Raw genomic sequence first — 25,655 nt, forward strand, 5'->3', positions numbered from 1 at the left:
TCCAGGCATGAAATAAAATAGTAAATCACAAATATGTCAGGTTTTTTTGGGAAAACCAGCCAATGTTTTTAAATGTGTTTTTTGTGGCTTTAATCTTAGAGTTTTCAGGAGGATGTGTGGCCATGTCCAATGGAAATTCTCTTGGAAAGTGGGAAACTAAGGACTGTAAAACCACTAAAGCATTTTCGATCTGCAAAAAATATATTGGGCAGCCCAAGGAGCCAGAAGTGCTCCCAAAGCCAACTGATCCCTGTCCCCCTGGGTGGCACAATGGATCAGGCCTTGCCTGCTACAAGGTAAAATGTTATTCCTGTTTGATTTTAATTGCTTGTTACTGTCTTGGAGCAAGTGTGTGATTATGTGGTGCATAGCTGCTCTGAAGTGTATCTTAAAGGTGTTTTTACACCAGGAGGGGGAATTGGTTTTGTTGCTACAGCATTTGCCCTGTGCTGCCGTCTCAGGAGCCTGTTGCTGTTGGAGGGTGCTGTACCCGTATCATACCCTGCTGCCAACTTGCATGCAGAGACACCTGAATAGGGAAGGAAAGCACTTTGCATCACCTGCCCTTGTTCTTTTCCTTTCTGTACTCTTAACAGTGTAGACAGGAGAGATGGGATTTTCTCTGGTATGAGTATGTATATAAAAAGTGTGCAACCTCAATTGTATTTTACTGTTTTTGAAGTGAACAGTGGAAATAAGCAGCTGAACTGTTAGCTGGAATGGCTTAAACAAGTTTGTATTTAGAAATGCAGGTTTTTCCCTCCTGTTAATGGTGAAAGTTATTTCCTGAAGTTAAAACTGAGACTATTCACTGTGCAGCATACCTGTCCCATAGTTGATGGACATGACAGCTGGCCCTAGCAGATTCTCCAAAACTGTTGTTGACCAAATGCAGGATGTGCAGAGAGATCCAGCTGATGGGAATTGGCTTGGACTGAAACCAAGGGGATCAAGTGGAAATGTTAGCTGAGGTGTATGAGCCAAAGTTGCAACTCTGATGCACACAGGTAGCAAAGGGTGTGCCAAAGAACTTCCTTCACCCGCAGCACCCAAGCGAGCACAGTTTCAGTGAACATTAGGCTTCACAGTTCATGATAAATTTGAAAGAACAGCATCCCTTAAAACTTACACTTTGACTTACAGTTTTGGAATGACTTGGGTGGTGTTTTCTAAAATCTTTCTGGTAAAGAAAAACAGAGAAAGTCTGTCATACGGAATATATTGAGTTTGAAATAAATTTTGTCAGCTAAACTTCAGAGTGTGGCTGTTGTCAAACAAACTGGAAAAAAACATTATTAAAAAGTGACGTTCTCTCCCTGTGGAAATACCAGTTATTAAATCTCAGGTGATCACATTTGAGTAGTACCAGGAATGTTTTAAAAACGCTGTCACTTGTGTCATTTTCTGCTCTGATGTTTGGCTGTTGTGAAGTTCTTCCACAGTGAAAGAGTGCTGCGAACCAGGACCTGGGAAGAGGCAGAAAGGTTCTGTGAAGCACTTGGAGGCCATCTGCCTAGTTTTAGTCACTCAGAAGAAGTCAAGGCACTTCATTCTATCCTGAGAAAAATGATAAGGTAACAAACTGGCTGTGCTCTAAAATTTTGATTTCTGTTGCTTTCTGCAGTAGATCACAAATGCTGCTGCTGACCCCGAATGGCAAGTATGAGACAGTGTGCAGCAACTGTGTTTCCCACAGTAAAAACAGCTAGATGTGGCATTTGAACTGCCTTGCTGGAAAATGTCAAGGGAATACAGCTTGGGTAAATATTTCACATTGCTAGAGGCAGCCCAAGAAAAGAGAAATTTATGTAATGGAAGATATTCAAAGCAAGTTAAGTCTCTTGTTATAATAAGTATTTCCTTCTTTATGTTGAATTTTGGCACAGCTAGATGGTAGTTGTACCTATTCTTTACTACTACAGTCTTAAGAGACAAATTATTATTCCAGTTTTGCAGATACACCTCATTTTTATTCATGAAATATTTTATTCATGCTTCTGACTAAACTGGGTGCTATCTTTTGAAAATATGCATAATGTAGTGTCCAGCAGTCTGGTTGGCACAGATCCCATTTGGCATAACTGCAATAACACTATATGGGCATTAGATGGGTGGGCTGAGTTTTCTGGTATCAACAAATTAAATGCTACATAATTTATGAGTTTAAACCTCTATTTTTAATCAAATGAACTGTCACTGCAAAGCTTTATTAGGCATTGGTGTGATGTCAGATCCTTGTGTAATATGTTTTTTTTGATTGACAGCCTGGTTCTTCAGAACTTTTGCCAGCTTAAACTCAAATGCTGCCAGTTATGTGATCTAAATTTTTTCATCAACAAACTAAATCAGGATTATATCAGAAGCTGCCAGCACACAACACTGTGATTAAATTTTAAAACCTGATGACTGAAGAGAGACCTTCTTGAAAAGACAGTGGACTTTTTTTAGAAGTGCACAAGTCATGAAAATTACTCAGTGTTTATGTTAAGAAGAGAAAAAAACAAACTCGTATGCTCTATATATAGATAGTTTCGCTTGTGTAAAAGCCACTTGTGATTCCTTTGCTAAATTGACTGAAGTCCCTGAAATAAAAATCAGTGCAGAAATTATTTATAGCTATAGATCTTATTAGACACTTTTGCAATTACAGATTTTGTTTTAGTGTACCTAATCTACTATGAAATGTGAATAGAGAAGTAACATTTTATTGTCCTACAAGTACTTGGAACTGCTTTTCAGCTTGCAGACCATCCGAGGTATTAATTATAGCTAATGACCATTTTTTTGTTAGGAGTTTAAAGATGGAGACTTCTGTCTTTCCAGGAAGTCAGCTGATACACAATGCTCCTGCACTTCCCATACTTCAGAAAACTTGAACTTAGTCTGAAAGAAGGAAAGTCCCAGTACTTCAATTTTATTTTACCAGAACTTAAGATAAGGGACAACATACAAAGCCCAATATAAATTGACTTTGCAGTCAGCATTGCAGTGACTACACATGTCAAATATAACTGAAAACACAGTATTTTTGTCTGAGCTAACCCCTTTTTCAGCACTTCAGAACATTCTGAACTGGAATACTACATATTTGATATTGCCCAAAGTATTTTAAATAATGTTTGTTTGTTTAGCTAATATAATTGCTGAAGATATTTATGCTTTTATATTACTCAGAGGTGGTGATTACATAAGCATATTTTGGAGGTCAAGTGTCAAGGGTAGTTTGTCTGAAACTTAAGCTCATTTGAGAAAGGAGATAGGAAACCAATTGAATTATTTTGCCAAGAAGAAATAACTTAGCTAACTGGGAGAAATCTTCCTAAGGTAATGTTAGATGTCATTAGTTTCTGGAGTGCGCTGGCATGCAGTTTGTTCATATTCCCTGTATTTAGTCAGTGCAAACTCTGACCTTGAGTATTCATTCAGTGCATTCATTTTGGCTTGGGGAAGGAGCCACACCTCTGCTCTTTTGGTTTCGGGTTTTTTCCCCTTGCACAGTTCTCTGGTGACTCATTGAGAATTATTTGTTTTTAAATGTTAGCAAGAGTCAGTTTGGTTCACCAGGAAAAGGGCAGCTTGCCTAGTCCATTCTGTTCTTTACTCGGATTCCACCTTAGAGGCAAACAAGAGCTAGAATTGCTCCAGCCAAGTCAGGCTACTGCCATTGGAAAGGAAAATGAACTTTGCCTGCCAACCTTCCCATGTCTGGAAGAAATAGGAGAGAACCTCTTTTCACTTGAAGGGACTTGATACAGGCAGAACAGATCTGGTTCGGTTACTTCCATTCTTTTAGGACTGTGTTTTTAGCATTCTGCAACTTATAGCTGGCAGCAGCCCTGGACACAGGGAGAGTAATACCTTGGATTGGTTAGAAATAACATTTCAGTGAGGACACCTTACTAGAAAGAAATCAGTTTCCTTTTATATGAACAGTTCTGCTGCTGTAATTGTTCTGAATCAAGAAAGCCTCATGAATACTTGAGTTTGAAAGAAAAAACTGATCTTAACATGCTGGCTAAAAGAGCGGTAAAGCTGAGATGCAGGCTGTAGTAATTGCATTAATTCAGCTTCTCTTCCACTCAAGAGTAGGTAATTAGCAGGATGTGATTTAGCTAGTGCAGTAGCCTGTTACAGGGGGAAGAACAGAGGTTTAGATGGGATTCATACATAGATTTAGGCCAGTGCTGCCTAAGATTAAATGGTGCCTTAAATTGCACCATTAATGAGTTGGCCCAGATGTACACATTACCTCACGTCAAGAACTAGATTGACTTACAAGTCCCAATAACTTCACTGAGGCTCCTAATCTTGTGTTGGAGCTGACATAAAGGACAGAAAAAATAATTTTTCTCTTTCAGCAGTTAGAATACAACTAGAAAAATTACTGGTTTATAGTCCCTTTACATCAGTCTACACAGTATTTATCCAGTCCTGTAGAACATTGACTTTTATGAAGTTTTAGTTCTATGTGAGAGAAAAGCCACCAGTATTCTGCAGGGATTGCTGGAGATTTAGGATCTTTCATTGTTAATCAGCGTGGAGTCCATTGTAAAGCACAAATTGCACCTATTTTTTAGGTTAAAACTCAGGATAATCTAGGTTTTAGAGACAGTTCCAGGAGTGTAGCTCAGAGAATACTCTGGCAGTGATAAATCCATTTTGATACAAATCTGTAGGATGGATTTTAAATGCTTTGCAATGAGAAGACAGATGCCTGAAGCACAAACAAATTCCGTGCTGCAAGCTTAGTTACAATAGAGAGTCTTAATTCGTATTTTTCTTAAATAGTTGCTGGAATTCTTTCCTGTGATGAGATGATAGTATAATTTGAGAGGACTATCAGAAGGCATAAAAGTACTGTCAAGTATAGTGTAGTAGTTGCTAAATTAGTCATGGTCATGTCTGAACAGTTCCGAAAGAAGCAAAATATGTACATTAATATGTAAGAGCCTAGTCAGCTGAAAATGTGGTTCTGTTTGCAGGCCAGTAATTGTAAAGTGGGAGAACAGCTAATTCTTGACCTGGCACACTTTTTTTTTTTTTTTTAATTCAAATCTATTTATTACCCAAAAGCCAAATACAAGTTGACAGACTTTGAAAAATTGCTCTAGATTCTCAGGTAATTACTGCAAATTACTGCAAATCCTTTTGAAACAAGCTTCTCAAATGGCTGATGTTAAAGGGGACTCTACCAAATAAAATACTATTGCCTTTCTAGGATTACATGTACTTAGCCCACATACTCTGGGCTAAGGTTTTTCCTGGTGCTGCACCATCAGTATTTTCAGGCTATTCAGCATCTTTATGGTCATATGTGTAGAAAGCTAGTGGCACAGCCTTATCAAAGACTTTCTTAACATTGCCTTATGATTTCATAACATTGCTTGTGCGGGTAGGCCTGGGTCTGAGTCCATCCCTCCTTGTAATAAAGTCAGTTTCATAAACTTTTCAAGTTCTGACTTTAAATCTCTTTGTTAAGTTTGTCAGCACTACTTTTTTGGGAGCCTTTTCCAAACTCTGACCTCTGCTGGTCAGACATCTCTTTCCATTTTTGAGCCTAAATTTATTTCTGAGATTTGGTTCATTCAGACTTGATGTCCTTTTTGCTCAAATAGCTCCTCTTCTTGGGGGTTTAGTCTCCTAAAATATTATAAAGAATAATTATATCCTTTTCCTATCTTTCTTTGTAAAGGCTGGACAAGGAAATCTTTAATTCTTATTAATAGCCTGAACTCTAATTTCCTCAAATGTCCTGTGTTCCTTCTCTGTATTTGATACAACGTGAATTTATGAAATTAGTACTCCTGATACAGTTTTACAAGAGCCCTGTACTGTGGCATCAATACTTTACTATTGCTGTCAGACCACTTTGGTGAGAGTACCTGTTTCACAGCTCTTTTGCAGTAGGGTTTCGTGTAGGGTGTGATTTCATAGAAAACTCATGGTCTTTCTCCCCTCTGCTGCTTCCATGTGATACTGTCATTCAGAAAAGTGTCTGTTGCCTTTCTTGGGCAGGGGAGTGGATTAGAGTGAATTATCATGAACTTCAGTAAGTAGCACAAAATCGATACTTTGAGAAGTTGCAGTACAAGGCTAACCTTGCAGTTTGACTAGCACATTTAACTTTGTTATAGCATCTTTAGATTCATAAGCAATAGCAAAGAGTATGGTAAAGGTTCTGACTGCAGATTTGAGTATATACATTGTAAACCCATTTTTTCAGGCAACTTAGTATCTTGGAGCACAGCTGAAATTTTGGATTTAAGTATCCCTTGCTTATGAAAAGTGAAGAAGTGAAATGTAGAAAAAAAGACAGTTCCAACTGGACTGTAATTTCTATTGCCACTCATTTATGCAACCATTGAAATTGATGGTGTTAGGTGCTTATTTAAGTCTATACCACATTTATGAATGTGCATAATTGAAATAGGTGCCCATGTTTAGTGTCTTTATATCACTGACAAAGCTAAGGGAAATATGATGCCAGTTGTGCTTTGTGAGTAAAAGCTTTTGTGTGATTCGAGGAAGAGTATATTTGAGCTGGTGGTGGAGAGAGAGATGGCCTAAGATGGACAAGAGAAAGAGAACCAAGGCATATAAACACTCTGTGTGTGATTGTGGAAGAAAAGTGTAGAAAAGAGACCTTTACATCAAGTGACAACTGATGAAGTGGTGATTCAACCAACAACGGAATTATCTGAGTTAGTTAGTTTTCTTCTGTACAGAAGAGGTCCTAGCCCTTATACCTGTTTTCTCTTTGAACTGCTACAACTTGCAGTAGTAAACCTTTGTTTCTGTGATCAACAACTGGTTGATCATAAGTAATGCCATGACATAGGTCAATCTTTTTATTAAATGTGCTGAACCATATGCTTGGCGTAAGATTTTTATCTTGTTTGTTTACAGCAATGACAGATGGGTATGGATTGGAATGAATAAGAGGAGTCCAGATTCTTTAGGAACCTGGCAGTGGAGTGATGATAAACCCGTAAGTTAACTTTTAACCTGGAAACATGATGTCCTGATTTGTTTCAACTTGGGTTGAATTGAAAGTAAATTGATAAATATGTTAATTAGAATATGGTAAATCCTTCAGTAGATTAATAATTCAGAAGAAGATTGTACACTTAAGAGCTATCATCCAGGCAGGTTTCCAATTACAAACATATCTTTATAAGGTTAACCTGATTTCTGTCTCCATTATATTAAAATACTTAATATAGCAGTAGTTAATAGAAATATAGTAGTGAACATCTAAGAGCTGGTGGAGAGAACAAGGTGTCTTCTTGGCACAACAGAGGGGAAGGTTTATCAGTTCATCTCCTTGATACGTCAGACTTCTCCAAAAATATCTTCCTCAATGTAATTGTTTTGTTTGCCTGAAATTGTGAGTTCTTCCCTCCACACAATAACAGATATGGAGACTCAAAATTGATCGAGTGACTGCCATTCAACACATATTTTAATAGTAATAAACATAATGGGACCCCAAGTTTGGATGGTTTTCTCTTGGGTTTACCACAGCAAACAGTGCTGATTCTTTCATCCTGTCCATCACCATGTAGGTAACTAGTGTTGTTATGCCACTCGAGTATTTGGAAGATGAATATGATACAAGAGACTGTGCTGCATTAAAGGTTAGTTTCAAGATTTTTAATAACAACATGCATATTTGTACTTGGAAAAAATACTTTCTCCAGGCGTATATTTAGGTTGAGATGTTTTCTTAACATAGTGAAAAAGCTGCTAGTGTTCCCTTTGTCAGTCTACACCTGTTACTGATTATCCTTATTCAAATAGCTTTTTGTGAACCAAGCACTGTGCTAATGATAACTTTTCATAAGACTTCTTTTGAACCTTTTTAACTACAAAATATTTTAGTAACAATGCTGTTTGCTATTGCATAATGCCATACTATGTATCTCTAGTATATTAAACTCTTAGGGACGTATCATGGCATCTAAAACAAAAAAGCAGAGCCCTACCTGTAACTTTTTAAAATCTAAATTAGTTTTTCTGAACTGCAAATTAAGAAAAAGTTTGAAACCTGAAGTAGGGGAATGCAGTAGCCAGGATAGAGCGTGTGTTTGTGTTTATTTTGCGTATTTCCTTGTTTACTGGTGAAATTGACTGTAAGTGCCATGTTGGTTTTTAATTTCAAATCTCAGACCTCTGCTTAATTCCTAATTATGTTCTTTGTTACTTAATTTAGTCTTGATGGCATGAGATTTAAAATGGCCTTTAACTTTTCTGAAGCATCACCTGACTTTTTACAATATCATTCCAATACCATCCCTTTTAATGTAATTAGAACCACCTCTGCTTTTAGGACTTAATAAAGGAAAGGATAATTGCATCCCTTTGCCTCTGTTCTCAGCCATTTCCCTCAGTCTCTTCTGCTGTGTTCATTACCCCAGACTTGAGAAGCTGGTTCAGCACTGAGCTCCTAAAAATTTTAGACTAAGGAGAGCAGTTTGAAGGGGATGCTGTGAATGTAGTAACTTCCCTCTCCTACCTGCTAGTTATAGACATGTTATTTCAGTAGATGATAAGAAATTCTCCTTACTGGAGACATCAGCAAGAGTGAAATCAGTTCTTTAAGCTTGATTGTAAGAAATAATCTTAAATAAGAAAGATTATTTCTGTGCCAGTTTCAGCAGAAATGAGAATCATTTCAGGGGAACAAGTGGCAATAGATAATTTAATAACAAGCATCTATGAGATCCTGTGTGCCACAGAAACCCTAAGAAATAATATTGCTAGAAAAGATTTGTATGTAACTGACCTTAAGCCTTTACCTAATTCCTTCATGTGGGGAGTTACAGTTGAAGTTACAGTTGCATCTGTTTATTTTTTGCAAAATATACTGTGGGACTAACAACACCATAAAATACACTGACTTTGGCAAAGTACTTTTTTAATACAGTGTAATTCTACATTTCAGAGGCCTATGCTGTGCTAACTCTGTTCTCTGTTTCTACTTTTATACAGACCTCCCAGTTTTCACGGAGGTCATTTTGGAGATTTTATTTCCATGAAGGCAGAGACCTGGAATTTTACTTCAGGCCTTTTGATTGTGAAGCTAAACTTGAATGGGTCTGCCAGATAACAAAAGGTAAACTGCAATTACATCCATTTGTTCATATAAAGAGTTTATTACAACTGAGTTGTCAGTATTGCCCAATAATAGATGTTTCAGGGGATGAAGCTTTCTCGTTGTGGTGGGATACTGGTAGATACACTACTTAGATGCTTGTATTCTGCTTGAGAGATTAAAAAAACCCAGAGATGTTTAAGACAGAGGTATGCAATACTCCATTAATTTTACATCAGCTCATTTTAAACTATTAAACCTGTGTGTGATTTCCTTCTCCTTTTGTTTTTTCCATCATGAATACTGAGAAATATGAGTACTAACCATCACTTCCGTTATTGGTGGCTGCAGTCTTGGTAGAAGGTGAACTCTAAGTGACTGTTCCTTTTTTCCTTTGGACAGGTAGCACTCCAAAGACACCTGAGTGGTATATACCAGGTAAATGGACTTCTTGTGTATTCTTCCACTGTGGTTGTTTATACTCAATATCTTTTATTAGTGTTGTTACATTGCTGCTGCAATACCTGTTTGATACCAGGAAAGGTTATGATGGACAGAATTTGATTCTGAGAGAGTTTAGAATGCAGAGTGTTGACTCTGTCAAACTGAGATTTCTTACTACATTCAGAAAAGGATTAGTTTTTCAGAATTGATTTCTTACACATGTGATATTTCTTCTGCATAGATGAAATTGGAATTCATGGAACCCCACTTGTTGTTGATGGAGCAGAGCTGTGGTTTGTACCAGATAAGAATTTGAGCTACCAGGAAGCTATTTTCTACTGTCAAAAAAATGATAGTGATTTAGCCTCAGTGGAGTCTTACCCTAAACTCAGGGCAATACTGTCTCAAATAGAAAAGGTAAGGTGGTGTAATCTCTTTTAACAGTTACTTTACACTGTAGGGAAATTTTCTTGCCAGGTTTTCCGATATAACAAAACGTTAATCCCTAATTTCTTTTTTTTTCCTTTTGGCCTCTCAATTATACTGAAAGGGAAAAGATGAATTAAAAGAGAATTATTTTAATGGCAGCCTTGTAAAAAAATTTTTAAATAGAAAAGTAGACTTAAAAACATGAAAAAAACCAAACCCCTCCAAATGGACAAAAAGTGTCATAACAAGACCACTGTATAAGCATTTCATTGTCTGCAAATATTTCATTAACAGTTGTGCCAGTTCTTAATTTTATGCACAGGACAAGACATCATTTTTTACCTGATGAGAAGATTTAATTATTAATGCATGATGGTCTGATAGGCTTTGCTGAAAGGGGTTTGTGGTATTCATAGCATGAAAGTACACCCTTCTAAGGAATCTTACAAAAATGTTTCAATACCTCTGTGACTAATTTTGTCATTGCTTTATCTTTAGTAGAGTCTGGAGCTCTTTCTCTGTGGGTTATAAAATGCTGGGTTTTGTTTTTTTTTCCACAGTTATCAAACAGTGAACAGAAGTGGTGGCTGAAGTTTATTGATTATGGCTACAGCTATCATTCACCGTATGTAGAACAATTATAAGATACTTTATTGCAAACTTGGTGTGCTTTTCAAGAATACAGTTAACTAGAATAGTTGATTCAGAGTAATTTAATAATAACTGAATTAATAATCTATTTCTTTTGCCTCTATCAGAGCCTCTGGATTTTGGGCTTTTGGGGTTGGAGACCTTAGTCTTGTCATGGGAATCCTTGAAATCTGTAGTCCTAGTAGCTAATGTATTCCCTTGATCTTTAAAATGTTTTTATTGGATTTTTAAATCCACTTCTATGTTCTGTTAATACTTGCAGAACTGACAAAACCAAAAAGCCCTGTCTGTTGACTTTGAAAACATGTGAGGAATACCTGAGAACATGGAATAGGAAATTGGTTTAAAACATCACTCTTTCAGTTAAGTCTTGGAGGGCTTTTAGTATAGTCCTGTAGAGTTGAGATGACTCACAGCAAGCCTTGCTTCATGCTCTTCATGGCTGCAGAGAAGATTCACTGGCATCTTAGAAGGAAAGTCCTTCACTTTCCAAAATATTATAGGAATATACTACTGTGAAAAGAAAACCAGAGTTATTGCCCATTTCCCTCACTTGTCCTGACTATGTGCTCTGATTTCAGCATAGTGATAACTAACCTCACTCTGCACATCTCAACAAAGTTAATTTGAGCATGGTACATACCTACTGAACCTACCATGTTTTTATTCCTAGTCTAGTTTTTGTAGGGCATCTAGAAACAGTTACCAGCCCAAATTTCTGTGTGCACTGACTCTGTTACTATCAGAGTTTCCCCTTGAAGGTCACATTGGATTGGAGATTAACTCTGAAATATTTATATCCAGTTTACAGTTATTTCCACGCTTCCATGATAGATTCCTGAGAGAATGCTGGTATGTTTCTCGAAAGAACTGGTATAGAGGTAAGGCTGTTTTAATTTTTTTACCCCATCTGTCATTACTATATTTATTTTTTTTTAAAAGAAGTAATTACCATTCTGCCCAAATTCTTATATTGGATGCAAATGATATTGAATTAGGAGTGAATGGCTTCTTCATGATAATCTGATTGAATTTTGAATCATTTATTACCTCCTCATGGTAGAAGCCATGGGTAATATTTCTTGATGATCAGAGGCAAACCTGAATTCAGATGACAAATTTTGATGACTGATTGTCATTCTTTTTGCAACATACATTAATTAGGTAAAATCTCAATTTGGTGGCTACCTTTCTATGTTTATGCTAAGTATCCTGAGCTCTGGAATTTAAGTCTGAGTGTTGTGTTAGTTAAAGCAGGTTTGACTGCATACTTGCAACCATATATACATCTGGAGGTGCAAATTTCATTAAGTAGTGGAGTCATACTGCAAGAGCTATACAAATTAATGGAAAAGCCAGCTGGTGGTATTTGAAGCTTATTTCCTTTTTTCAACACTGTTTTATATTGGGGAAAATCTATAACCTCTGGAGAAGATGCTCCTCCTGTCTACTACCATTTTGACTTTAAATCACGTTTTCCCCAACATTCACCTATATGCTGCTGAACTGTTTTCATCTCTATTAACCAAAAATTGCTCTTGACTAGGAAGTCAGTCCAGTTACTGTAGAAGTCATGGAAAGCAGTGCAGGCTTGATGCTCTCTATGTAGATGCTAAGGGATTCCTTTTGGCTTTAATGACATTTAGGTCACACCCTCTATGCCAGAATATGAGATTAGTCCTCATATACAAAATCTTTTTTCATTATTTTTCTGTTTTCAAGTTTTCTCTGCCTATGTGAAGTGTTACTACTGGAAATAAGGGTCAGACTCTGTTTTTTTAGGAATTTTATATTACTGTCCAGTATAAATCATTTACCTTTGCCTTTTTCTCTACTGCTATTTTTAGTGCTTTGGATTGCATAGTAGTTCACTGTGGTTGCACTGAAAAGGACTTCCCTTCAGACTGGTCTTTGTCATGTCATAAAGTATGGATGGGAATTGGAATGTGATGTGGCATTACCATAACTGCTTTTTAAAACTTCTGTGTCTGCAGACTACCCAGTGAACTGTAACGTGAAACTACCCTTCATCTGTGAAAAAAATAATGCCTCCTTACTAGAGAAACATGATCCCAGTTACCGCCCAGTCAGAGGAGGTTGCCGTAAAGGATGGCATCAGTTCCGGAATAAGGTACAACGATAATCCAGATTCATCATCCTTACCTGTTTTTCATTTCCGGTTAGATGGAATGCTCTTGTGAAAGAAATGAGGAGGTAGCCCCTGTGTTGAGAAATGAAGTAGGCTTTTGAAAACTATGAAAACTATGTGTAGTGATTAAAATAATCTCCCTCACTTCTCTCTTATTCAGGATTGCTAGTTTCTTAATTTCAAAGCATTCATTTTCGGCTTTTTTTGCTTTCCCATCACCACGTGTTTAGGTCCAAGAACATTTATTGTGTTGTGTTGTCTAATCTTAAGCTCTACTTGGATGAAGAGAAGGATTAGAAAGGGAGAGGATGAGGTTTCTGTGGCAGAAGCATCTTGATTCTCTTGCTGAGTAATCGTAGGCAGGCGGCAAGCTGGCGGATGGTTTCCTAACTTGCCTTAAGGACTTAGCTCACTTAAGAACTTGAAACAGCTTTTAAGAATTAACCAACAGATCAGAAGCCATAACATAGTCTGTTTCAGTAGTATGTTTTAGGCAGTCATCTAAAGTCTTAGTCTTAGTGAGACTCATTCCTGTTGTTTGGTCCACCATTATTCTGCATATGTCCATCAAATCTGCACATTATGTTGTGCTAAGGTTTGCAAATTTACTTCATGTCATTGCATAATAACGCTTTTGAGTTCCCATGTAGTTTTCCCCAAAACATAATTACAATACAAGGCATTACAATACAGGTTCCTGTCCCAACACTAAATGACTGTAGAGTTCATGTGTTCTCTTTCCTAAAGCAGTACATGATTCTGATGTAGCCAATAAAAATTATTGAATTCTAATCCTCAGTGAATGAGGAGTTAGTCAATGGGATCATTTTATATTTAGCTATCCTGCTGAATCTAATAAATGCTTGCAGCTAGTATCAAGTTCCTTGCTTCCTGCAAAAAATAATTATATGTTGTTGCAGGAAATGAGAAGTGGGTTTTTAGGGTTGGTTTAAGAACCTTTTCATATTGAGTTATTTTTTAAGCAGACTGGTAGGATGAAAATCAGTTTCATTATGTTTGTTTTGCAGTGTTTCCTGAAGATGAACCCTGAATATTTAACATTTAATGCAGCTAATGAAAAGTGTGTAACTTTTGGAGGCTCTCTTCCATCTATCTCAGATCAAACTGAGCAAGGTACGATGGTGAACTGGGGGCACTTTTAATATGCAGCTTCACTTCTAAATTCAGAATAGTTCTGCTTAAGAACTTGAACATGAAATCATTTGGTTATCTACAGGCATACTGGGAACATTCTTAAAATCCAGGACCAGTTAAAAATGTGTGGTCTATTGTTTGCATCACTGGAAACATAACATGGAAATGCAGTCTGCAGATGTTTGAGCCAGTTTGAAGAGCAGCTTCTCTATATGATCTTGACTTGCTATAACAAGAAAAAAAATTGTAAAACTTTGCATTAAGAGTTGAATATAGAAGGGTCATCACTGAATGAAGAATTCCCATGTTTTGCTTTGCAAGTTAAAACATAATTGAGACTTTGCTCTGTGAAAACTACCTTGGGAGCTGCTTCCAAGTCAAGCTCAGCTGTCTGTGTGGGAACAAGGTGGCAAACACAATGCCTGCTGGACCACATAGGACCCTCTGTGTCTGTGCGTGCCACGCAGCTTAATATGGCAGTGTGTCCAAACTGACCACCTGCAGGCTCTCCAGGGCACTGATGGGAGGATGGAAGGCAGGAGGACTGCAAAACACAGAACTGTTCCACCTCTCTGCTGTCTTACCAGCTAGAGTCAATGAGGGGAATGCAGTGAGGAAGAAATGGGTACACATTGGCTGCACATAATGTTCAGCAATAAATCACTGAATGATACAGCTGAATTTGCAACTATATTCTTGTGGGTAATTAAGAGTTCTCTGGGGGTATAGCTGAAGTAGCTCGGTTGAATTCTGCAATGTCCACAGGACATATTTTCTTTATAAACCGATAACCTCTTGCCAAACAAAATACCATTAGTAGACTAGAGAGGTCACTAGTGTACCTGCAGGCAGCAACTGAATGGTAATTTTTTTAACTTCTGCTTTTGGGGAGGAATAGGGTCATATACAGGAACATACATGTCTGAGGCCTGCGTGTTTTTGGATGCTTTTAAGATTGCAAAACTATAGCCATTCTGAAATGTTACATAGCAGGATCTTCTGTGTGATTTGGTGCATATGAAAGTGCTTGTTATTGTTTCTTGTTTGTTTTTCTTTCCCCCATGTAGTGGAGGTCACCTATATGGAAAGAAGACACAGTCCTATGAAGAAGTGTGTCTCTTTCTGTAGGCTGCCTCTACGCTTCCCAGTGGCATTAGGTTGCTGACATAATCAGCACAGCCAGGCATTAGCTCTGACATAGTCTGGCATGTGGCCAATGGTTAAAACATGTCAGCAGTAGCTAATTACATAGCTTCAGTTTGTTTTCCTAATCTAGTCAAGATTAGTGAATGCCTTTGGTGCCTGCTGGGTTACCAAAGCCCATTGTTTCTTGCCAGAATGCTCATTAAGAGGGATCTGATTTAAGGTTTGCCTAGCTGAATTTTTTCCAACTAAACCTGACTTCTTTTGTGTTGTCCTGCTTTCTGTGATGGTGGGGTGGAAAAACTCTGCCAGAATCTTAAAACTGTTCTGATTTATAGTATATGGAGAGAAAGATGGGAGATAAGACTTCATCAATTCAGAGAGGGCAGGAGGGAGCTCTTCTATTATCTCTGCAGGGAGACAGTAGATGATCTTGCAGACTTGTGGAAATGCAGCTTTTGAAATTTAGATGTAAGTGCAAGAATACAAAGTAGTGGATAAATCTGCTTCTCAGCTCAGAAATTGAAGGACAAACGCCAGTAGCCTGCTCCTTGCAGATAAAATCAGTATGAAAGGTGTTACCATATGGAAGTAAGGGATGGTAAGCATTTGGCAATCATGAAGGGTTGGGAAAATTAATACGAGCAGGTGTTGCATTATCTTACTTATGTGAACTGTTTTTTCAGATGTTTACTGTTGTTTTCTGAACCACAATATGTACATTTACTGTTCTGCCCAACAGATTATATAACATCCTTGCTTCCTGGTATGCCAAAAGATATTTGGATTGGTTTACAGTTTCTGTTCAGCACAAGAGAAAACAAATGGATAGATGAGAGCAGACTGATGTATAGTAATTTTCACCCACTCCTGACAGGAAGATTGAGGAAAATTCCACTGGACGTAAGTTCTGGCTTTTGACTTTTCTTGCCTATTGAGAACTGTATCCAAAAAAAAAAAAAAGGCATTGGAACTGTATCCTTAAAAAAAATCAACAAAACCCAAACCAAAAAAACATGTAACAGGCAAAATCCCCTAGTTAGTCATTTTAATTGGCCAACAAGATGACTGACAGTAATGGAGTTTTGTTTACCTTTATTTGGATGACAACTTCTGAAGTGTATTTAACTTAGGAAATCTTTCTAAGTCCAGGCACCTGGTAGTGTTTGTAAAACAGGTAAGCTGTGTTGCACCACTCCTTTGAAACTTCTTAAACAAGTTCAGACAGCTGGGTTCTCCTAGCCTCATGTTACTTCATCTCTACACAAGTATGTTTATGCCTTATTTAGACTGATAAGAGTATTTCTCTCTCTCAGCTTTTTGATGAAGAATTTAACAATCAGTGCGGTGTAATCCTCAATGATCCCAAATCACAGTATGCTGGAACATGGAATTTCACTGCTTGTGCTGACAGGCACTTCTTGGGTATATGCCAGCGTCCTGTAGGTAAGTCTGAAGAGTCAAAATAAATTACAGCTAGAGTTTTCACTTAAAGTGCATGTGCCAGGAGACTTTTTAATGCATGTAAATTATTTCACTTGAAGAGCAAGATTCTTGTAGAGACTGAGCAGATAAATTTAGGAAAAGCAGAGTGTGGAGGATGATCTGGAACCTATTTTGTCAGACATTCAGAATTTTCCCGATAGTTTTTTATAGCCCAGTTCAGAGGGAATCTGTTTTCCTGAGAGACTGTGTGGTTTCAGGGGAATCATACTTCAGCAGATGGGTATAGAGGTGATGTACATCAAGGGGTGGAACAAGTGACTCCATTTTCCTTTTCAGAACTGTGGAAGTGAGAAGCCCCGGGAAGGACTCTCACAATATTTCTATCTTCCTTAAACGTATCCTATGTTTCTTAGTACTATCAGAATATAAGGTATCACAGACTCTTAAAGTTGAAATTGGTCTCTCCAGAGCAAACTTGAGGGCTTACATGGAGAGTGATGATTTGGAGTGATGCAGCTTTCCCTAGCTTCATACAGATCCATTGGTGTGAGTAGGATTTCTTAATCTGAACTAAAAATAATATTCAGATGTACCCACGTGGGTTGGCCAATGCCAACTACTGGAATAAGATCAAACACATTTAGTTATTATATGCATTTAATTACTGCTATGGGCTAATGTTCAACACACCCACTTCTGAGTAAGTTCCTTTATATAAATAATCCTTTTAAGTAAAGAGCATGCTATCTTCTAAAAAAAAGAAAAAACCAAACCAAAAAAAACCCTGGGTGTATAAAACACCCAAGAATATGCCCACCTTCATTCTCAAATACGCAGAGATTTCCACCTCCCACCCCTCCACCTCCATTTAACATATAAAATCTTCTTTACTTCAGTGCCAAATACTTCAGAAATTTCAGATATTGAGATTAGAAGTCTGGATGGAAGAGATGTAAAAATTTGAAAAGGAGATTTTTATGAATAGGGGGTTGACAGTGTATCTGTTTATATCAATATCTTACTAGTCTGGGATGACTAAATACTAAGTGCTTCTTTGCCATAGCTATAGAAGATGTAATGAGAAAGGTTTTTAGACTGACAGAATGTGTCCTGTATTGTCTGGTCTTATATCATCATTGTGTTAGGGATCTAAGGATAACTTGGGTTGGAAGGGACCTCAGCAGGTTGCAGCAACAGTTGTGAGAGAGTCCAGGTTGCCTAGGGCTTTATCCTAGGGAAAAGAACAATTCATGTTTATTGGAAATCTTGGCATGATTGTGATTTGCAGAATTTTTTGAGACTGTAATCACCAGCAATAATTTTTTCAGAAATGAACATTTTACTTACTGCCTTGTTTCCAATTTGGCACCCTTTGATGAGTGATGGCACCCTGGGTTCCATGGTTATCTTCTGTAGCTGTTTACTAAATGAAAGCATTTGGCAACAGACATAAACCACTTGAAACAATCTGTTTCAGCCTTGTCACTCTTCTGCTCTATTGAAACCTGTAAATATCAAATTAATATTGTGTTTCTATCATCTTATGGTTTGGAAAATGGCCCTGTCAGCCTATCAATCAACATTTATATCCTGTTATTTATGAAGTGATTCTCCTTCCTCCCTCATGAGCCTTTTCCTGCTTGAGATATTTTAAATATTAGGGGTTTCTACCTTTTGGAGAGCAAATTTTGTTTTGGTTATGTATAAAATTTTTGGGGTTACCATTTGTATGCTTTAACCTACCATCCACGGGAATATTTGTATCTTTTATTAACTCCAGTTGTCATGCATTGCTGAGCTGTATGCTGTCAGGTATGATGCTGATAACTGTGATAACACTCAGTGCTTGGAGCACAAATAGTGAATTATATCCCTCCCTATGCAAAGTGGATTTTCTGCAATTAGTTAAGCATACGTGGAAGCAAAATCAGTTCTCACTATACTCATGGATGGCAGTAAGGAATTCTGGGACTGTGTGGTACCAGTATCTGCATAGACAAGTTTTGGGGTCAATTAGATTTGCATAAGCCACAGGCTCCACAGAGATAAATGAGTCAAGTTTAGCTGTTGCTGTGTTGCAGCAGAGAGCAGTCACCTTCTCCCATTTGTGTATAATTAAAGTTATATAATATGTTTTTAATTCAATATATTATTTAGCAGTTAGTTAAAACTGTCAGATATAAATAGATGTGAACCTAATTTGAGAAAAAAGATTCAACTACATTGAATGAAAATAATACTTATTTTTAAATATGTAATTTTCTGTCTAAAGTGTCAAAGATCCTTGCTTCTAACTATAATTATAACATAACCTACTGTCTACGGTTTTTTTTCCAGGTGTTATTCAGAAAGATTTTTCTGATTGTTACAGAGACATTGGGAGTTAAATATGTATTACAGTGTTTAACTACCTAATTACTGGATTTCTCTTTTATGTATAGGAACTTCTGATAACCAGACAGAGCAAGTCATTAATGAAACATTGAGCTATCAAGATGTTCAATACATGGTAATTCTGAAGAATTTGTCCTGGAATGATGCAGTGGCTGCATGCATAAATAACAAGATGCATCTGGTTAGCATCACAGATCAGTTCCAGCAGGCTTTTCTTGCTGTTCAGGCGGCCCTTCATAATTACCCACTCTGGATTGGACTCTTCAGCAGAGATGTAAGTTTTGGTTTTCCCTCAGACTATGGCTTAAGGTAATTTTGAGACTTGTGTGAAACAGAACCTGAGTTAAAGAAATGCAGTGAAAAATTAGTTTCTAGGGTAACTGGTTTCATTTAGGGATAAGCATCTGGAGTGTCTCAAAATTAATGTTTTAAACCCTCAGTTCTTCAAGTTACATAGTTCTTGAATTCCACTGGATGAATTGATGATGATGATGATGATAAAATTCTTTTAAAGGACTACTGATGTAGGGATATATTGTAGGGTGGCAGCAACATAGGTTGCTGAATCATCTTTGTCTCTTTTGTAAACAAACAAGTAATTAGTGTTGCCATTTAATATCATTGGCACTGTCTACAGTACCTCTCTAGAAAGATGACCCAAAATCTGTTTTGGAAGGGAGAAACTAGAAGTGGCAAATAAAATCGAAAGTGAATCATTGAACACTTCTGGAGATACATTTCTGAAGCTTAATGTAGATTCTGTTGTTACTTCATGATATTTGTGTCTGTGTTTTGAGTTTGAGGGAGACATCCCTGAGACAGGTCAGTGGGTTTTTCTTTTTCCTTCTGTTTGTTCTGTCAAAAGAATTTGAAAAAATACGGGAGGTGCTGTTTTTTGCTCTTATTAGCTGGAGGACCTCTTGAAAATCTTTATTGTGGATTAAGAGCTGTCTCAGCTGCTAATGAAATGCTTTGGGCTTGCTTGCAGGGTTTGTCTTTTTGTCAAGCACATGAGTCTGGAGATAACTGCAAGAAAAAAGTTAGAATTTTTTTAGAAGTGACTTATACAGAGTTTGGTGGTGTTCACTCAGCGTCTCTGGTGTTATGTTTTTCCAATGTCCATAATGGACTACTGAATACTCTAGCAAAGTAGGGGGAAAACATAAAAATTTGAATGTATACTTTATGGAGAGTATTTTTAAATTTTTAAAGGAAACAGCCATTTAATCTTTGTGAAGAGGCAGAAACTAGACAACCTACTTTCCCTCCTCTTTTGATTTTTTTCATCTGTAAGTGTAGATCAAATGATTCGTTTTGGGGCATACAGTACAGGCATGCACTGGCTTTTCGCTATTGCAACACTTCATTATTTGGGCACAATTAAAAAATCACATGAAAGGACATTATAATGAAACTGGTCAACAGAAGTTGTTACTCCGGTGCTGGAATCATAGACACAAAAGAAAGATACAAGATAAGTTAAATAACAAAGCAACAGGGGGATTTCCAGAAGATGACTTTCAAATGGAAGATTTTTAAAGGATGACATGCTGCTTGTATGTGGTTTTTTTTCTTATTCCTCTTGCATCCTCCAGGGCAGGAATGCAGCATCTGATGCATTAAATAAATTAAGTATTTAATAGATTACTTTCAACTCAGTATGGAGTAACAGAGACAGGACCTTATTCTCAGTTATTACCAGTTTTCCAAGACCAGGTAATTATATCCACCATTGATTTGCAGATGGCAAATGATGCAATTTGGACATCTCAGTGCTAGGCCTTCTTCCATAAACACAGTGGTTACACATCACCACTGGATAATTTGCCATCCACTTCAGCTAATTCACATATTTTGAACTGCAAAACTTAAAATAATGAAACTTGTTACATTGTGAGTAGCAGATCAGCTCATGAGGGCAATGGAACACTTACAGTTCTCACCAGAGACACTGTAAATGTTTAACCAGTGTAAATATATTATCATGTCATTTTCTGTACCTCATATTTTTTACTATGTAAGCTCATCCCTGTTACTTAAACACTGCTAGGGTGGAAAGCATTATGGCTGGCTGGATGGGAAACATGTTAGTTTTAGTCGCTGGTCTGAAGACGATGAAGAAACAAACGAAGAATGTGTGTTTTTGGATACTGATGGCTTCTGGAAAAGTTCTGACTGTTCCTCTGAAAATCGAGGTGCTATTTGCTACGCATCAGAAAGTATGTATACTAGCAAAATATTTATAAAGCTGAGTTTTGTTTTATTATGAAACATATTTGATGATTCCAGCTCATAACTTCAAAATTACAACTTTTTTAAAATTACAGTTTTGTCAGGCTATTTGCATGTCGTGAAAAAAAGAAACCAGCTTCAAATGGGAGGGTGTGCAACTGTTGGTCTTAATCCACTTGTTCCTTAGAAATAAATTCAGCATGGATGCATTGGGTCAAACTGCCCTTTTTGTCAACTGATTGTACCTTTACACTCCTTCTCTAAGATTGTTGCATACTAATCTCTCCCACTTGCATGTGGAGGAAGATTCAGCTACCTCTGTACTATTTACATCTTAATATTGGGACCTCCTGAAATTCAGACATGGAAGTCTGTACAGGGAAGAGGTACATGAATATATGGAGAATAAAGCTAGGAGATAGACACTGAATTGAAAGGTGTAATTTAAAGTCATCTGCAGTTCACAAAACCCATCTAAATACCTACTAATTATAACAAGAAAGATAGGGATATAGCAGGACATGTTTTTTTTTTATTTTCAGGAGAGTGCTTGCTAGTTATGTATCCTTCAGAAAACAATCGTTCTGAGAGATCATCACAGATAGCTTCCCTATGTGGCCATTATAATTAGGGGGGTTTTGGTTTTTTTTCTGTGAAGGGACAGAGCTAAGCCATTGTACATCCTGAGTCAGAGTAAAGTTTGGCATTACGACATCGTTAAATGTTTTTTTCTTGCAGTCTAGGCAACTGCAGGAAGAGTCCTTCTCACTCCTCAAGTGTTAGATAAAGCCAGAGAACTAAGATGTGTTGCTAGCTATGAAGTAGATTATTTGTTATGGTGATCTGCCTTGCAAAAGAGGCAGTAAGAGCTTTTAGTTATTGACCCACACTTAGCACTTTTATGTACGGATTTTATTCTTAAACCTATTTAACATAATAATTTTGAAAATTTGTAAGCAACTGTATTCTTTAGTAGAGCTGGTTTTGCTGCTTTAAAAAAATCGTCATCATGAGGAAACTGAAAGCAACGATGCGTCACACATTTAGAGGATGGCACTTAATTTGTCTTACATGTTTTTAAATAGTACCTGAAATTGGTTTGTGGTGTCAGATTAGGTGGTGTTAATAGTAAGTCATGTTCTGAATGTCATCTTTTCTTTCTTTAGAGAAGACTGAAAAAGAACAAGTTACACAAGTGAAGTGCCCACATAAGATTAAAAATACACCCTGGATATCATTTAGAAACAATTGTTACACTTTTATGATAACAAAAAATAGATGGAGAGAACTGAAGTCTCAAGAAGCTCATCATTTATGTAGGAAAATGAGTAAGTACTTTGTCATATTGCAGGTATTCATGGATTTAGCTTGAGGGAGATGAGTTTTAGACCTGAGTCACTGTCTTAAAATGACAGACAGCAAAGTGAGAGTTGAGAAAGGTTCTGGCATTTGGAAATATGCATGTGTTGGACTCCTCGATGCTGTTTGCTTTTGCACTGCTCTGATAAAAAGTGCCAGAGCATGGGTAGGAGAGTTGGAGAGGAAAAGAGATGGCTAGGAACTACTGAACTCTGAGATCTCTGAAAAATTGGAAGGTTTGTTTTTGTGTTTGGTTGGTTTGGTTTTTTTCTCTATAATATGCCAATTTCAAATAGGTTGCATAATTGTTATCCTCTTGGCAACATTCTGGCTTTACAGTCACGTTTAGTTCATGGTTTCCTTCCATTTTGTGGAACACTTAGGTGAACAAAGTAAATAGACTGAGAATAGTCCAATTCAGAAAAGCACATAGACTTTTTCTGTTCATCCTAAATAAAGTGTAAGCTTAGGAACAATGTCCCTCTTATATTAAATCTTCGGACGTGGATCTTTCCAAAAATTAGTTTTATTTTTTGTGAATTGATTTCAATTCAGTCTTAATACTGTTTGTCTACTAGGGAAGTTCATGCAAATCATGAAAGATTGCTGATATTTTTATGTTCTATACAGAAAATTTTTACTACAGAGTCACTGCATATGCTGAGTTGGAAGTGACAGTAGGACCCAGAGATATCTCTGGAGCTGATACATTTCACTTATCCACAAAATCAGGGGAAGCACTGTTGATAATACATTTGAAAATTTTTTTTGCACTGTTCACTTATGTTATAAAGATCTGACCTTTGCACACTATTGAGCTATCTGTAATAATTATTAACAGTAATAGAAAAGAATACATAGTTTGAAACTGAAATGTGAATTTGTAAGAAAGTAACGTAAAAAAATTTTCAACAGACCCAGAAGCATTTGTTCTGAGTGTTCGAGATGAAGAAGAGAATAACTTTGTTACTGAGCAGCTTCATTCATTCAGCGGTCTGGCTCTGTGGGTCTGGCTGGGTGTGATTTATGATGACAGTGGTAAGATTTAAGGGGGTTCTTTTTTTTAATAACTAGATTGGAGACAAAGTTTTCAGCATTAAGTGCATGGTTTTTGCATGTTTTAGTTTCTAACTAAAGTCAAACTGAATGCAAACCTATAATGCTTTATATATGTAATTATCTTCTAGAAGGAAATAATTGGACATACTCTCTGTTTCAGTGATAATTAGATCCAATATGATCTTTAGTCCAGATTTGATTTCCCTGTAAAGCAGGACTTAAAATGGCCAGGATGAGTGATGCTAACCTATTTAGCATTAGATATGGAACTGATTTAGAGTAACTTCCAGTATCCCAGCATTTTTTTCCAAAGTGAATATCTGTTAATGTCCTTAATATATTCAGAGTTAAATGGTATTTGTAGACATAATGCCAGTGTTTTAATAAATATGCAATGTTTTCCACAGATAAAGTTCTCAAGTGGTATGATGAAACTCATCTGACTTACAATAACTGGAGGCTGGGAAGACCTATCATAAAGAAGAACAGTTTTTTTGCTGGTGTAAACCTTGATGGGTTTTGGGATATTTATAATTATTCTCAAAGTTGGCATGCCAATCACTATAACATGTACAGTATTCTTGCCTGTAAAATCGAAATGGGTAAGTAGTATTGGAGTGTTGGATGAGGGTCATAATTTAAATCCTGGTTCCTGCTATATAAGGCTTTGGGTTTGCTCCTAGTGAAACACATGGCACAGCTGTCATGGGCATCTGGGGGTCATGTGGTCATTCTGTTCATCACTGCTATAATACTCTGATCAGGAGGAATGTGTTTGCTGTGCTCGTCTGGCAACTACTCAGTGTTCAAAGTAGCAAAAGTGAACTTACTTGATATTGCCTTGTACTGAACACTTTAGTGCTTGAGTTACATTGATATAGATGAATTTTAATGCTTTCTGTATCTTCCTAATAACACGAACAAATGCACCTTGTTGTCTTCTTATTCTTTGAAACAGGACCCCAGCAGCACAAACCTCCATTGCCCGAGTCTATTCCACATGGAAACAGAACATACAGGATCCTTCAGAAAAAATTAACGTGGTATGAGGCATTGAGAGCATGCAAACAAAATAAGAGTGATTTAGCAAGTGTACACAGTGAATCACAACAGTTATTTCTAGAAGATATTGTCAAACAGGATGGTTATCCTCTGTGGCTTGGATTGTCAGTTCATGATGTAAGTAAATACTGTTGGTGACGTCTGTAACAGAACCTGTAAATAATATTTTTGACAAGATATGAAATATTTTCTGATGCTTTGCAGTTTCTAGATTCTCTCTTTCATGCAGTGCATTACCTCCTTTTTCAACCCTGTGTAATTTATGTTAATATTAAATGTTAGTGAATGTAGCCACACTGAGATATTTCTTCCAAATCCTTGACGCTTTAAAATAATACAGTGGTCCCACATCATTCCTTGCAGCACAAGGATGTGTGATTTGCAGTGCTACCTTTAGAGGCTTCAGACTTTATGGCGCTCTGTAGAATCAGATTCCATCAGCGAGTACAGAGAGACAAGGCTGTGTGGAACTTGCTTAGTCCAGGTCAGGACTGGCTCTCCAAAGCAGTTCAGGACCTGGCTCTTGAGCAGGTTATGTGTCCCTTCTCCCAGGAGGCTTAGCAAGAAGCAGCTGCAGATCCTTTTCCTCCTCTGACTGCTTTACTGTGGACCCAAAAGCCTGTGGTGCTGACCCTGCTCCCCTCACTAATTGCCAGACCTGGCCATAGTTAGTTGGCAGGGATACCCCTCTGCAGAAGTGTGTGATTTCTGCGTGCACCTCTTCTACCTCTGGTGTCCTGTGACCTGAACAGCTCCCTCCACAACTGACTCCTCACTGTCACGGGTTTCCAGGAATGTATCTGAAGTAGGAGCTAGTACTGAAAACCATTCCTCAGCTGCCCAGCTTTATTCACTGAGGTCATCTCGACAGTTTGACAGTTTGCAACATATCCAGTAAACGTTCATAGCAGGGAAGGCAGACTGTTTAAATGAAACAGCAGGATGGAATTAAGTGACATGTTCTCCTAAGAATAAAACAGACACATTGCAGGTTTAAACTTGCAAACATGCTGTACTTTCTCATTTCCCACAAATAAT

The 25,655-nt window shown here is 37.3% G+C and overlaps 1 protein-coding gene across 4 annotated transcripts in view; it reads left to right on the forward strand.

Moving 5' to 3' along the window:
- The window catches only part of LOC135417246 (secretory phospholipase A2 receptor-like), a 106,359-nt gene that overhangs the window by 74,763 nt on the left and 5,941 nt on the right, over positions 1-25,655 (forward strand). For all 4 annotated transcript variants that reach the window (XM_064661085.1, XM_064661086.1, XM_064661088.1 and 1 more), the window contains 19 exons: positions 100-296; positions 1,432-1,574; positions 6,907-6,988; positions 7,566-7,637; positions 8,992-9,115; positions 9,497-9,532; positions 9,780-9,955; positions 10,528-10,592; positions 11,423-11,499; positions 12,613-12,749; positions 13,796-13,901; positions 15,808-15,968; positions 16,382-16,511; positions 18,953-19,179; positions 20,956-21,124; positions 22,304-22,465; positions 23,412-23,534; positions 23,963-24,157; positions 24,514-24,734. In XM_064661085.1, the coding sequence (XP_064517155.1) occupies positions 100-296; positions 1,432-1,574; positions 6,907-6,988; positions 7,566-7,637; positions 8,992-9,115; positions 9,497-9,532; positions 9,780-9,955; positions 10,528-10,592; positions 11,423-11,499; positions 12,613-12,749; positions 13,796-13,901; positions 15,808-15,968; positions 16,382-16,511; positions 18,953-19,179; positions 20,956-21,124; positions 22,304-22,465; positions 23,412-23,534; positions 23,963-24,157; positions 24,514-24,734 (2,603 nt within the window). The remainder of the gene's footprint in view (positions 1-99; positions 297-1,431; positions 1,575-6,906; positions 6,989-7,565; positions 7,638-8,991; positions 9,116-9,496; positions 9,533-9,779; positions 9,956-10,527; positions 10,593-11,422; positions 11,500-12,612; positions 12,750-13,795; positions 13,902-15,807; positions 15,969-16,381; positions 16,512-18,952; positions 19,180-20,955; positions 21,125-22,303; positions 22,466-23,411; positions 23,535-23,962; positions 24,158-24,513; positions 24,735-25,655) is intronic.

The sequence above is a fragment of the Pseudopipra pipra genome, chromosome 7 (genome assembly GCF_036250125.1).
Source record: "Pseudopipra pipra isolate bDixPip1 chromosome 7, bDixPip1.hap1, whole genome shotgun sequence".
Classification (NCBI taxonomy): domain Eukaryota; kingdom Metazoa; phylum Chordata; class Aves; order Passeriformes; family Pipridae; genus Pseudopipra; species Pseudopipra pipra.